Source organism: Carettochelys insculpta, chromosome 4 (genome assembly GCF_033958435.1).
Source record: "Carettochelys insculpta isolate YL-2023 chromosome 4, ASM3395843v1, whole genome shotgun sequence".
Classification (NCBI taxonomy): domain Eukaryota; kingdom Metazoa; phylum Chordata; order Testudines; family Carettochelyidae; genus Carettochelys; species Carettochelys insculpta.
The window spans coordinates 135,718,881-135,733,954 of NC_134140.1; the positions used below are offsets into that span (position 1 = coordinate 135,718,881).

The 15,074-nt window shown below is 46.7% G+C and overlaps 1 protein-coding gene across 10 annotated transcripts in view; it reads right to left on the reverse strand.

Annotated features, from left to right (window-relative positions):
- Window positions 1–15,074, reverse strand: part of ADGRL3 (adhesion G protein-coupled receptor L3) — a 738,987-nt gene that overhangs the window by 451,880 nt on the left and 272,033 nt on the right. For all 10 annotated transcript variants that reach the window (XM_074993922.1, XM_074993917.1, XM_074993919.1 and 7 more), the window contains one exon: window positions 8,883–9,133. In XM_074993922.1, the coding sequence (XP_074850023.1) occupies window positions 8,883–8,937 (55 nt within the window). In that variant the 5' untranslated portion in view covers window positions 8,938–9,133. The remainder of the gene's footprint in view (window positions 1–8,882; window positions 9,134–15,074) is intronic.

Below are 15,074 nucleotides of genomic sequence, written 5' to 3' on the forward strand. Positions count from 1 at the left end.
AGGTCAGTGGGACACACAAGTGGCCAGAGCCATCAGCCCCATCCCATGGTTTACCGCAGCATGTTCCCCTAAGTTATAGCCTTTTCCAATGGAAGCTCTGCTATGGAGGCTACTGCCTCCCACTGAAGAGTAGCTTTAGCATATGCCGTAGTAACAGCAATGCTGCCACAAACTATTAGACACAACCACTGCTCAGGCAGTTAAGGCTCAGTTCTGCTACAGAAAACAAAGCACATCAATGAGGCTGACATAGAGCACAGCATCCCAGGTGGGCCTGATGGGATTCCAAGAGGACCTGTAAGGCAAAATGTCCTCAAGGTTCACCAGCTTGCACATAGGAATGCAGCCTACTCCTCTGTCCCCTGGCTACACAGGTCTTCAAGCCCCTTGGGAACACCCTGCACACCCAGAGAGGCAGGAAACACACCATGTCTGCATTTCCTGTATGCACAGACTGGACTTAAGTGAGCCCTATGCTGGCTGCACTGGGTGGAAGGAAGTGCCTCATCTCATCCCAAACAGCTGGGCAAGGGCCGGGCCAGGCACTAGTGGATCACCTTCCCTGAGGGACACACTTCAGCACTAAGAGCATGACAAGACAGAGGCATAAATAGCTAACAAATCCAGCGAGGAATTCATTAGAAAGGAGAGAGAGACCAGGATTCAACAGAAACACCTCTTTTATAGAGTTGAACATCCGCACTGATTGTCCATTCTCTGTCTCCCTGTGGTATCTGGGAACGTAATGGAAGAGCAGGGTCCCACTGTGCCAGATGCCACTACCGACCAGAAGCAAAGAAACCAGTTCTGCCCTCCAGCAGCTCACCATCTGTTGGCAGAGTGTATTAGACGGCAAATGTACAATGGCCCCTTCTTCATGTTATTCACAAAGGCCATGGGAAAAGGTGGTGGTGACAGGAAGACTTAGGTCATGTCAGATACAGGATAGGAGATTTTAAGGCATTTTCCCACCATTTGATACAATATTTTGTGCCAATGATTTGAGTCTGTTTCTATAGCACATGCGAAAAGAGCTGCGGCAGATCAAACTTGCCACCAGCAGCCTCACCCTGGTGCCAGTTGGCTCCTGAGAGCAGATCCTCTATTATCCAAACTTGGCTAAGCCTGGTAACAAGGGAGCCATCTGTGATGGTGATTTTTGTTGTGGGAATGTCTGTCTGCTTTATGAACCAGATGGAGATTGAAAATGGCTCAAGATTCTGGCCCTGAGCTCAGATCTCCAGATCACATCAAGCTCACATGATAAGCAAATAAAATAAATGACCCTACAGAATGACTGCTGGAAAGCCTATGTCACATGAGTTGCTGAGCCCAATGAAGTTTGGCAGGCAAGTGTCCACACCACAGAACTCATTTAATGGTGACAGTGAATACATGCATCGAAAATATCTACCGAGAGCTCAGGACTCAGTCAGATTCCTGTCTCTCTCTCCAGTTGTTCTCTTGGTGGAAGTGCATTGGACTTTCCTATTCTGCAATCTGGGGTATTTTATACCTTATTAAGGAAAAAAAGATACAACAAACGTTTTAGAGTTACAAACAAATATGATGGGGAGTAAATTATGGTATAGTAATTCACACTTAGATGTACAATGGCCATTTGGTCTTTATCCTTTGTACCTAAATGCTTTAGGAGTGAGTTACTACACTGTAACTCATATACTGATCTATTATATAGTAATTACCACTAAGAACTCAGAGTCTATGCATTTAGTTGATTGCCAAGGCTCAGACACCAGGCTTGCCATGAAACAGTTACAAGCTGGTCAAGTATCATAGGTAATGGCATACAGATTACTCGCTCAGCATCCTAGTTCTCTTTTATAACAGTGAGGGCAAGTAGCCTAATACAATCAGTATTGGATGATGCTTTGGTCCAGAACAAAGCCCCATGTGCACTGGATATCTGTAACATACATATTTGAAAAGCAAAGGAAGTGACGATCCCCTGATATGTTTATTTGCATGCCCAAAGCCAGAATGCTTTGCCAACTCATAGGTACTATCTAGTTGTCTGGATGTGAGAGCTCTGGGAACATCCTAAAAATGTGCATGCGCCTGCCTTGCCCTGTGGATTGCAAGTGAAAGGTGATTTTGCTTGCTTTTAGCTTCCTTGATGTATTTGTGTGTGGGAACACCGAGCGGGCAGGTTTCCAGAACACTAAAGGAGGAGGATTTAAAAACCCCACAATTCCCCCCATTTACTCTGTTTGAAATTCACCCCTGCACCGAGAGGGCCCTGCATACTGGCCTTTGCACCACTTAATGGCTTAAGTGAAAATTAAGTGGCGCATGGGACCTTTGCAGGGTTGAATTTCACCCTTCACTGGCTTACCAATCAGACTGCCATCAGCTGGAGAATTTAATACTCCTGAATTTAGTACTGTGCCGCTAATAAAAACACTGCGGTGCACATCTGCGGTCAGCCCTTTTACCAGGAAAAGCTTTTGTTTCATCACCTCTTCTTCTACAAAAAGGGTGACTCCGCTGCAGTAATACCAGTTGCTTAGCCTAGCACATATTATAAATATTTCAAGGATGATTAATCTTTTAAAACAATGAAGTTAGGCAGAAGCCTCGATGTCAACTTAGCTATTTCACAACCAATAAAACACATCTCAAATTTCATTTGTGCTACAGAAAGAGTAGCATAGGAAAAGGCAATTACCCACCATTCACAAGCTAACTTAACGTGCAGAAGTATAAAAGAAACACTGTATGTACTTTAAAAGGTGACAGTGCTTCCACTCTCTTTCAGAAGCAGGAAGGCAAATGTTCAGCTCACATTCAGCAGCTCTCCATCACCAAGGACCAGCCTCCTAGCGTCATATATTGCCCCAAGAAAGATAAAGTCGATTGCTTGAACTGAATCGTTATCATCAGGCAACTTCCAATGCTGCTGAGTAAGGTGCATTTTGAAGGCTCTCACAAGAAACCCACCAAACCTGACCCTGCACCCTGGCCCCTAAAGCAGCAAGAAATCAGCTTGGCATTTGAATGTCATCTCTTTACGAAGAAGAGACCACCGCCACAGCTGTCCACCAAACATGGCAGTAAAATGGTCCAACACCTTAGAAAGGTCAGGAACAGAAGAGGGTGGAGGCTCTCTCCTCACAGCTGTAGCAATGCATAACTGGGCAAGACTGCAAATTGCTTCTCCGTCAGGCAAGCAATAGTTACTGGACTTCAGCCCTAGGTTAAACTAGTTCTCATAAACAAAGAGTGAGGCTCGCCTGTGTCCTAAATATATAGAGGTCACTTTAAAACTGCAACCAAGGCTGCGGAAGTTTGCATCACATTTTCAGAGCCATTAAGATGTTCAAAGTAAAAGATACTTATTTGGTTACAGATCTCCTGGCTTGATGATTAGGGATGCAGAAGTCTGAAGTTTGATTTTATACAACACCCTGAAAAGCTTTATTTGTAAACATGCCTTTTGCAACATGTTTGTGTTTAAATAAGATGCCAGGACAGACTAGGGGTTTGCCTCCTATCACTGTGCCAGAGTGCTTTCCATCTTGGACTGGCATTAGAGCAAATGGACTTCATGGAGTATTTTTGTCTGTGGACCTATGTTTAGACGGAAGAAAATCCACCTGGAGGTCAGGATGCTCATGGTGCAGCAACCATGACAATATCACCAAGGAACTGCAGCCACTGAGGGTTCTTTCCTGTATTATTTCTGCTGAGCACAAGCGTGAAGGGATCCCACTACTCTGCTGGCCCTTCTTGGGGATTGTTTCATTTCACACATCAATGAAATCATGAGTCCTCTGACCCCTATGCCTCACATCACAACCCAGGACATGCAATATGCTCCCAGAAAGGAAATACCAGGCATGTCTCCTAATACATCTGTGTCTCTTAACCTTGCAGTTATCGGAGGTGGAGAAACAGTCACAAAACAGACCTCTGGCAGCACTGGTGAGGCTTAGATTTAAACAAAACAACAACAGTAACAATAATGCCATGATCCTTCCATTGTCCTGTTCCCAACATAAAAGAACAAACTGTTATTTACAAGGTGCAGAAGGAAGAAGGGTCAGAGAACCCTAAGAAGGAGATAAAAAAAGGCAAATACAACCCCCACAAGTTAATAGACATCCCTGCAATTATCATGAACACTGGATACTTTCAGAATTTGTAGCAACAAAACCCAAAATGTTAAATCTTGATACTGTCTTAGAAAACAAGCTCCCCAGGAAGCCTTCTGAAAACATTGCAGGGATCTCTTAGGTGACAAGAAGGAGAGGCTCTGAACCAAACGGATTTCATATTTAACACGGGGCTAAACCCTGGTTGCTGCACGCACACACAAAAACCCTCCAGAATGAACCTCAGTCTGACCAAGCAGATCTTTACCCACCAAAGCTTATGCTACAAAGTATCTGTTCATCCACAAGGTGCCACAGGACTTCTCATTTTGTTTGTGGACACAGACTAACACAGCCACCCCCTGACACTCCAACCTGCTTCTGCTCCCCTCCCCCATAACCCCCACCCCCTAGCAGAAAGGGCAGCAGGTACTGAACTTCAAAGATTGTGAGACCCACAGGGACCAACAGCTCATTTACTGCAACCTCCCGCGAAAGTCAGATTTTAGTGGGTGCATCCTTCTTTTCTCTTCCTTACGCTAAATGGCTGGTCAGAAAGTACCCCTATGGAGCCCCCCCACACCCCAGCTGAACCTCCATGAACGATTCTGGTGGCCTGATTGCCACCTGATCAGCAGGAGAGTTTGAACTGGAGTCCCTCCACTTGAGCCAAAAAGCTACATGTTCTCGCGGGGGCCGTAAGAGACTCCTGACCATTCAGGATCAGGCACATGGGAGGACAGGTAGCACCCACTGATCAGCGGTTACACAGAATCATAGCTAACACTGAGGGGTCCCTTGTGGGGTCCCTGACACTTGCAGTGCTTTCCACTCTGTTTGCACAGGAGCAAATGACTCTGCAAGGAGCAGCCCTGTGGGAAAAGTCAGGCCCCGGTTCTTGCATCCTCAGATTCTCCTCATTTGTGGGCCACTTGCTGCCTGGTATTCTTCTGGCATTTTCACTCAGCAGAACTTGCAAGCGAATTCTCAGAGGACGTTGGCTAAAAGCAAAACTGCCAGAAGGGCGTTCAAATTGTTAACTGCTTTAACGATCAACATTGTTTAAATACAAAGGGTTACAAAACAACACTTACCATCTCTGTCCCACTGGGAGGAACCAAAAGCTCCTTCCAGAATAGCCTGTTTTGCCCAACCTCCACTGGTTGATACCCTTTAATTATGTTTTTTTTGTTTGTCTGTTTGTTTGTTTTTAATCAGTGAAGAATGTTGTTTAAACCCAAGAGAGCAAGCTCTAGGGCACAGAGGGGTTAAAAGTGAGGCCAGAAGACTTCATGTGCTATACACTTTTTGCTGTTATCTTCCTTCCCCACTAGAAGCTTAACTCTAAAGCCTGCCCAGAGAGGATGTGGAATTCTAGCCAAGATTTCCAAAACCAGAAGCCTGAAGCTACACCTAAGTCAAGTACATGAATTCTCAAGGGTGCCCCCAAAGACCTGACACTGAGGCCAGAACTTCAAGAGAGCTCAAATGCTCCTGAGGGCCCCAAATGGGGCTCTCAGATTTTCAAAAAGTACTGGAAGTTTCCTCCAGCTGCTCAGCAACCTAGAAATCAGGCCAGCTGTTTTAAGAGCTTAGGGTTGGGTTCCTGTCGTAAAAAACTTTGCCTGTAAACACTATCCTTAGTTGTAGGCATCCTTCAGTCTGCATAGACTGTGGATCGCACCCTTTAAAGTTTCAGTTGAGGACTTCATTTACAGCGTCTATTGTGAGTATGAAGACCCACACGAGAGTGACAGTCCTTGCTGCATCTCTTGCAGATGTGGTGGGTGTCTGGCAAGTCCTTATTGTGCTTTCTGTGCGCTCGCTTCTCCTCTGCTAGCTGTCTGATCCTCATCTCGCCCTTCTGAAGGCCCTTGTGTAACCCCCGCCTCCATCTGCCGCGGTCGTCTGCTAGTTCTTCCCAGTTGTCCAGCTCGATGTCTACCTCTCTGAGGTCTCTCTTGCAGACATCTTTGTAACGCAACTGGGGGCGTCCGGGAGGTCTTTTGCCAGAGGCTAGCTCACCATACAGCATGTCTTTTGGAATCCTTCCTTCGTTCATCCTGTGGACGTGGCCAAGCCAGCGGAGTCGACACTGCCCAAGGAGGGTGTGCACAGCTGGGATTCCAGCTTGCTCGAGGACGGCGGTGTTGGTCACTCTGTCCTTCCATGATATTCCAAGGATGCGGCTGAGGCAGCGCAAGTGGAAGACGTTCAGCCTCTTTTTCTGGTGGGCATAGAGGGTCCAAGTCTCGCTGCCATAAAGGAGGGTGCTGAGGATGCAGGCTCTGTAGACTTGCGTTTTGGTGTGAGTGTACAGCTTGTTGTTATTCCACACTCTCTTGCTGAGTCTGGACAGAGTTGTGGCTGCTTTTCCGATCCTCCTATTTCGCTCAGTGTCCAACGACATGGTGTCAGTGATGGTGGACCCGAGGTAAACAAACTCGTGGACGACCTCTAACGTAGAGTTGTCAATGCTGATTGATGGGGATTCAGCAACATCCTGACCGAGTACATTCGTCTTCTTTAGGCTGATGGTAAGCCCAAAGTCCTTGCACGCTTTGGAGAACTGATCCAGCAGTTTTTGAAGCTGGTCTTCTGTGTGAGACACTACAGCAGCATCGTCTGTGAACAGCATGTCTCTGATGAGGACTTCTCGCACCTTAGACTTAGCTTTCAGCCTTGCAAGGTTAAACAGTTTCCCATCAGATCTTGTGTGCAGCAAGATGCCCTCTGTTGAAGATCCAAAGGCATGCTTCAGGAGCAGTGCGAAGAAGATCCCGAACAATGTCGGAGCAAGCACGCATCCTTGTTTGACACCGCTCCCGATTCTGAAAGCATCCGATAATGCGCCGTCATATTGGATGGTTCCTCTCATGTTTTCGTGGAACAACTGGATCATCTTGAGTAGCCGTGGAGGACAGCCTATCTTGTGCCGCGGACACACTCCTGGAACCCCTGCATGAGCTACTGTGCCTGTGCTGGAAAGAGGGTGAGGTTCCACAGGATATGCGTGACGCTAACATTGTAACATTGTATAAGAACAAAGGAGACAGAAGCGACTGCAACAACTACCGTGGAATCTCCCTCTTAAGCGTCACTGGTAAACTGTTCGCTCGCGTCATCCTTGGCAGACTCCAGAAGATTGCTGAGAGGGTGTACCCCAAATCGCGGTGCGGATTCCGCGCAGAGAGGTCTACCATTGACATGGTCTTCTCTCTAAGGCAGATGCAGGAGAAGTGCAGGGAGCAGAGAAAGCCACTCTACATAGCCTTCATCGACTTGACCAAGGCTTTTGACTTGGTCAGCAGGCATGGTCTGTTCAAACTGCTCCACAAGATAGGCTGTCCTATCCTTAGTAAGAAGGATGGAATTTCACTTTTTCTTAATCAGTGACAACAGATAAGTATAACTTGTTTAAGATCATATAAATTTTGATAGCCAGCACAGCACACTAATATGTGTGCTAATAGGATCAGTGAGGATAGCAACATCCCACCCTCTCCAGCTGTGGTTAAGGTGGGTTATGCTGTACCACATATCTCATGGGTTTCAATTCACCTAGAACGAAATTCAACCACCTTGCATAGGGCCAGTATAAGGCGTGCCTAACCTGTGTGTGGGGCTGGAAGACAAGGGAGACGGTCTGGAATCACACTAGACACGGTGTTATAGACATCTCCAAAGCCATCTCACAGGCATCACGTGGGTCAGTCCATCAACAGATTTTTTTTAACAATTATTTACTGCAGATCTACTGTGCAACAACATAGGCTGGGCTTTTCTAAGAGGTGTAAAGGAGTTTGATGCTCTGCAAATTCATTGATACCTGTGGGTATCCACAGCCACAGATGTGGGGCATCGAAGTCGTTGATACCCGTGGGTACCCACAGCCGCAGATGTGGATGCAGACATCCGCGGCTCATTTTTGCAGATACACATGTTGTGCCTAGAGCTGTGGTGTCCAATACACTCCCCGTTCTCCACGTGTGGCAAACAGGACACCGCTGTGTGGCAAAGTGCAGCGCGTCAGAGCCACACACGTGGAGCACCATGTGCCCACTCTGCGCACACGCCCCACAGGTTGGTGGAGAAGTGCGTGGCAGCAGCAGAGGAGGCAGCTCCTGCAGCTCTTTCCCCAGAGCAGCTCCTGCGGTTCTAGATGCAAGCCATGTGGCTCCTTCAGCCCCAGTGCAGCTGCGCCATCCTGTGGCTCCAGCGCAGCTCCTGCAGCCCAGTGCAGCCCTGGTGACTGCAGCCCAGCATGGCCCCAAGGCTTGGCATGGCGCCCACGGCCCCAGAGGCCACATCCCAGAGAAGTGTGGCTCCTGTGACCCCAGAGGCCCCAGCTCCAGTGGTGGCGGCTCTGGTGAGTCAGTGGAAGATACAGTTACAGCAGGGATGGGGTGAGGTGGACCGGGGGTGCCGTGCTCTGGGGGCGGGGGAGGACACTGTTAGTGCGGAGGGGGGCTGTGGCAAGTATGGAAGCATGACGGGCACAAGAATTACTGTTGGAGACCACTGATCTGGAGCCCTTTGCACCCAGGGATACCCTCTTTCCTAGACATCATTATGGACACCCGCAGCTCATTTGGCAGATAGAAATTTTGTGTTCATGCAGAGCTCTGGAATTTGTTTTCTTTACTGCCTTAAGGGGGAAAAAAAAAAAAACCAAACCCTTAGTTCTAGAAAATAACACCACCTTCACACAGATTATGCAGGCAAAGCCCCCGAGAACTCCACCAACTCCCTCCACGTCTATCTTACCATGCGCTGCTGGTGCTAAGAGCATTGTGAAGAGCAGAAGCTGTGATGACCACATGACTGTGGAATATAACTTGAAGGTACCACGGCAATTAGCGCTCCCAAATAAACGAAGTAAGTGTCCTCCTGTCCCCTCGTCCAGCGCTCCTCCACTAGGTCTTCAAATACATCCAAAAGGGACGGGTGAAAGCCAACCAAAAGTAACAATCAAACTTAAAAAAAAAAATCCCACAACCGATATCCAGAATTGAGACCTACAGACAAAAGAGAAAAGCGAGGTCAGTAACAAAAATACATGATGGCAAAAAAGGCATACAGCAATGGGAACAGCCAACGTAATGAAAACAGGGGCTCCTTAACACAGTGGTTCTTGGATGTACCGACATTTCCAAAGACTTAGACTGAGAAGTGACGGAAAAGACTTCAACTACATACAGAGACAATAATTTCCAAAGGAGTCCACACCTCCATTTGAGATACCGAAAGTGTCTGCAAATGACAAGGGATGGGAAACACACCCCTCAGAGGCCTTTGTTAGCTGTTTGGAGGGATCCCAATGTACTTCTGTGGAACACTTACATCCCTCTTACTCTTTCAAAACAGGGCTTCAATGGAGGGAGGTGGTGGCCAGACCTCTTGTCAGCTGCCCCATCCCCAGAGTAGCCCTAGAAGGCACTGTGAATCAGCCAGCTCCTGGAGGCACCATGTCCTCTCTGCTCTTGCTGTTACTCCAGGTAGGTAGAAACTTCCTGCTGGCCCACAGCAGCAAATCGGAACTGGCCCAAGGCTACCTCAGCTTGGCAATAGGGGTAAGAAGCCCTCACTAGGAACAAGGGGACCTCTGACTTCCCCTTACTCTCCTGTGCTGACACTCCAGCCCAGCTGCCACCCATGCACGTCAGCCCGAGCTGCATGCCCCATTGGAGCAGCTCTGCACAGGGTCCCAGCTGTACCCCTGCACATACAACACAGGCCTCCTTTGGGCTTGCAAATGCTTCTTTGTGGGGGGTCTATTTCTCCTTGTGAAAGAAGTCAAAGGGACAGCCCTGGCCACCGGCATTCTCTGTACAGTCATGCCCCATACAGGCAGGGCCAGCACAAGCTTCTGCTGGCATTCCCACACAGCGCCGCGAGGCCTCGCTTTTGCAACTGCCCCCAGCGGGACCTCTCCAGTGTAACCTGCATCCTGCGCCTGGCCTGTGTCAGCCTGGGCGAAGGGGCTGTTTTCTTGCTGTGGCCACACACCCCAGAAAGTGAGTCAGTACAACGGTGCTGGGCTTGTGTCACATACATTAGAAGCTGCCTTGGGATCTTCCACTCAGGTCTCCAGGACAAACATCAGCTGGGATCGGCACTGGGTCCCTGACTCCAAACCTGGCCAGGATTTGACCCAGTGGCTATGACATAGAAGGCTCCAAAACCCCTGTCACAACACCATCCAGCCCCTCCCTCAACCAGTATTAGTTCAGCCCCACAACTCTTCACAGGGGGACCTAATCAAATGGTTTTCTCTGCCCTACATTCTTACAGGGAAGTGTAGGTAAATGGGAATCAGCATGTTTGCATGGAAACAGACCCTTTAATTAAAGGAAGGAGCCCAACCAGTCATCATGTTTTGTCCTCGAAGAGGAAGACTGAAGGATACAGCAAACCAGTTGAACCTTGAAGGAAACAACAACTGCAGAGGAAATTACACCATTATTTTAAGCTTAACTTGCTTGTTGATTTTAGTGGCAATTTCTGCTTAAAAGCGTTTTGTAAAATCTGAAGAACTGTACCACATATTTGCAGCTTTGCTTTGAAGCCCCAAGGCTTTGTAGCCAGCTGGGCTGGCAGCCACTGTGGGCCCTGGGCCAAGGGCAGGAAGGGAGGGGCCTGGGACAGTCAGCCCTCAGCACTGCTCAAACCATAGCACTGGACTCCTCCGCCCTCCCTCACAGCAGTGCTGGTGCAGCACTTCAAAGGGGCCTGGAGCACCAGCCGCCACCATGGCCAAAGAAATGCCGAGCCCCCCTGGACAACTACCCCCTTTGTCCCCCATCTTTGCCTCCCCCCCGCCCCACTGTCGGCGGGCCTGTTTGTAGCCGTCACTGCACTGGCTCAAATAAAAATCTCTCCAAAATCTGTAATCAGAGCAGACTATCCTTCTCTGAACAATGTTTGCTGGTTCGGTTCCTACAGAAAGCCCGGTGTGAGCCAGAAAGCATATGAAAAAGCTCATTGCATCTCACTGTTATCTGGGTATATTTCTGAACCTTGGACATAACAATGCCCCCTTTGTTTTGCCCTTCAGTCCTTGCTAAATCAAACACCACATTGTTCTGATCCTTACTCTGCATAGCCAAGTATCAGTGCTTCCAACAAAAAAATATTGTCTTGTATCAGGGTTTAGTCTGAGCTACCCTCACCCCCCACCCGCCCGCTGTCTTTTACTCACTCAGCTGAATGGTGTCATTTGTTTTTCAAAGCTTTCACTCACATTTGCAGCTGGATGACTGGGAGACCAAGGTAGTCAAGAGACTCATTAAGGTTACTTGGCTAGTGATGATCTCTGTTCAGATCAGAGCTCAGCATCATGCAAGTGTTCAGGGCTTTGCTTTTCTAGCCACTAGTCATCACGTGCATTTACAGTATTCTGAGCCTGATTTCAAAAATGGAACAAAACAACTGAATATTTTAAATAACATATGCTAAACGCAAGGTAGATTGGTAAGTTAAAAAAGCAGTTGTTACTGGTCAAGCCTTTGGGGCGACAGGAGGGCTTAGAGGGACACACACAGAAAATAATTACAGGACGCAAAGAGTTTGGAAAAATAAAATAAACTCTATCTTTTGGGTTCTCTGGGGGTGATATTTGGCAAAAGACCAGGAGGGCAGCTATGAACTTGCCAGCTTAGAACATGAGCCATTTATTGAGGGCAAGCAGGGGACCTACCTCCAATGTAAATTCTAAGTTACATCTGACGTATGGGAAAATGGATTTGAACCCTTTAGCAAAGGCACACTGCATTAATTTACAAGGAGTCTCTGCTGAACACTGACCTTTCTGGCTGCAGTGATGCCATCAACACCACATCCTGATGTCCTGTCAAGCACTGTGCTAAAGTGATTTACACACGAGGAGCTACTAAAGCACAACTCACCAAAACAGAAATGACAGGAAAGCAGAAAGCCAAAGGAAACTACGGCATTAGGAACTAGAATTGTACTGCACAATACTTATCAAGATGATTGCTCTTTAAAAGGGCATTATGGATATACTGATGGATACAACACCTAACAAGTCTACTCTTCAGTGCTTTATGTCAGCCAGAACACAAAGGAGTCCCTGTGTTAGTTTAATGAGGTTAGTCTAAGGGAAGAATAAAGAATAAGGAAATTGACAAGATCTAGTCAATGCCTAGATGTGCTGAATTCAAAGTGAAACTACAGCAACACAAATAAAACACGTTCAAACTAAACTGAGTTACCGCATGTGTCAATGCCTTGGACCGTGGATGATGATTTATGCTGGCGTAGACTGAGTGTGCAACACCAGCACTCTGTTTTGGCATTGTTGCACAACCAGACAGGCATTCCCAGTGCACATGGGGGTAAAAGAACACACAAAGTACAAGAATGGAGCCCACTATCAATCAACAAAATTGATGAGAAAAATGAATTAAATAACCAATTTCAGGCAGATGTGATTGTTACTCCTGTAAGTGTGCATGCTATAATTTAATAACTATGGAAAAAACATGCTTTACAGCTTTGGAAGGACATAACAGTAATTTGATTTGTTAAGTTTTTTTCTTTAATTCTTCACTAGCACTAAAGTTAGCCAGACAGACACTCCCTTGTCTTATAGTTTTAAACAAACAAAGCATCACAGCTTTGTATTCTTTACTAGAAAAACAGTCCAGCATCTCTTATGTCTTTCATAAAAGTTACTTATTCAGTGAGAAATAAGCTGAATGTTTCATGTAGATATTGATTAAATTCACTGTTTGCAAGAGAAAATGCCTGAAAGTAATTAACCCTTTGATGCTTGTGATTAAGGGAAAATCTAGAGCCAGGGTGAATGGAAGTTTCCAGTCTCAACACCTGTCATTTAACAAGAACTGTTTCAGGAATATTTTTCATAATTTCACTCATCGTAGGGGAGAGATGGGATGGGTAACACCAACAAACAGAAAATAAACCTCTGGAGGAAAAAAAAACCTGAAACTAACTACAATATTAAAGTAGAGTAAAAAGACCAGATCAAGTTAATGTTCAAAAAACATGTTACCAGTCTTAGATTGTTAAAAACAGAAAGAGCAGAAAATATTGACATAAGATTGTTATTTTCCCCTTCTTTTTACATGTTTTGTTCCTTTCTTACAGCTCCAACAATGAAAAGAAAGTTTCTCTTCACTGCCCCAGCCCCTCCCCAGCAATCAGTGTCAAATCATTTTCAGTTTCACGCTTCCCTACACTAACACTACACTGCAATATACAGTTTGTACATGCTACAGGGAGACAGTTATTTCTTTAAAACTCTTTCCACTGACATTATTAACAAGCATTTCTGAGGTTTTGTAAAAGCAGACTTGTCTGAAAACTTCAATTTGGTGGTGAGTTTGATCAAGTTTCACTCCAAACCACACGCAAGAAAATTCAGTCTTCACCTTGTCTCTGTTTTCCAACAGAAAAAAAAAAAATCAGAATTTGAAATATTATCACCTGCTCAACTAGACAGATCCTCTTTTCTAATGTGGATCCCAGTGCCAGTCCCTCAGGCCTGTAAGCACAAGAGTTCATAGAATCACAGAATCACAGACTCCTAGGGCTGGAAGGGACCTCAGGAGGTCATCTAGTCCAGCCCCCTGCTTAAAGCAGGATCAGCCCCCACTAAGTCATCCCAGCCAAGACCTTGTCCAGCTGGGACTTGAAAACCTCAAGGGATGGAGAATCCACCACCTCTCTAGGTAACACATTCCAATGCTTCACACCCTCCTGGTGAAGTAGTTTTTCCTAATATCTAATCTACACCTCTCCCTCTTCAACTTCAGACCATTACTCCTTGTTCTGCCATCTGACACCACTGAGAACAGTTTCTCACCCTCCTCTTTAGAGCTCCCCTTCAGGAAGCTGAAGGCTGCTATTAAATCACCTCTAAGTCTTCTCTTCTGTAAACTAAACAAGCTCAAATCCCTCAGCCTATCCTCATAGGTCTTGTGTTCCAGACCCTTAATCATTTTTGTTGCCCTCTGCTGAACCTGCTCCAGCACATCCACATCCTTTTTATACTGGGGGACCCAAAACTGGATACAATACTGAAGATGTGGCCTCACTAGTGCACAATAGAGGAGAATAGCTACTTCTCTAGATCTGCTCAAAATGCTCCTCCTAATGCACCCCAGTATGCCGTTAGCCTTCTTGGCTACAAGGGCACACTGTTTACTCATATCCAGCCTTTCATCCACCATAACCCCTAGGTCCCTTTCCATTGTACTGCTGCTGAGCCAGTCGGTCCCCAGCCTGTAACAATGCTTGGGATTCTTCCTTCCACCCCAGGTGCAAGACTCTACACTTCTTGTTGAACCGCATCAGATTTCTTTTGGTCCAGTCCTCCAATTTATCCAGGTCACTCTGGATTCTCTCTCTACCCTCCAACGTATCTACCTCTCCCCCTAGTTTTGTGTCATCCACAAACTTGCTGAGGGTGCAATCCAGTTGACCGCTTACCCCTTTCATTATGCGCACACCAACCTACAGGAGAGTTGGGACTGCTCCAAACTTTGTATGCTGCAGGAACACAGTTTAAAACAGCTGTGGGTTTCCCTAATGTCCTCTCACTTCAACAGCTGAACGTCAACGTGATCACTGATACTTTTGCTGGCCTGAGGAAGTGTCCACATGGGGTGTTACTGCATGACAAGCTATCAGCAACCCCCAGCATGTGAGCCAATTTTCACTGGCATGCGAGGCAGGACCTAGCACCACCCCTCCTCCCTCATGCTGCCAGGAGCGTGCTGAAAGCCATGTTGCCTAAACGGGAAAGTGCTGTATCTTAATTTATTAATGAAGCTGTTGAAGTAGGACCATTAGTGACTTTACAAAGTATCACAGAAGTTGACCCATACCTGGAGGCCAAAACGTCAAATGTTGGCACTCTGCCTTGGAAAGGTTGCTGACCCCAAGTGAGGGGGATGTACATTTACATCCTGG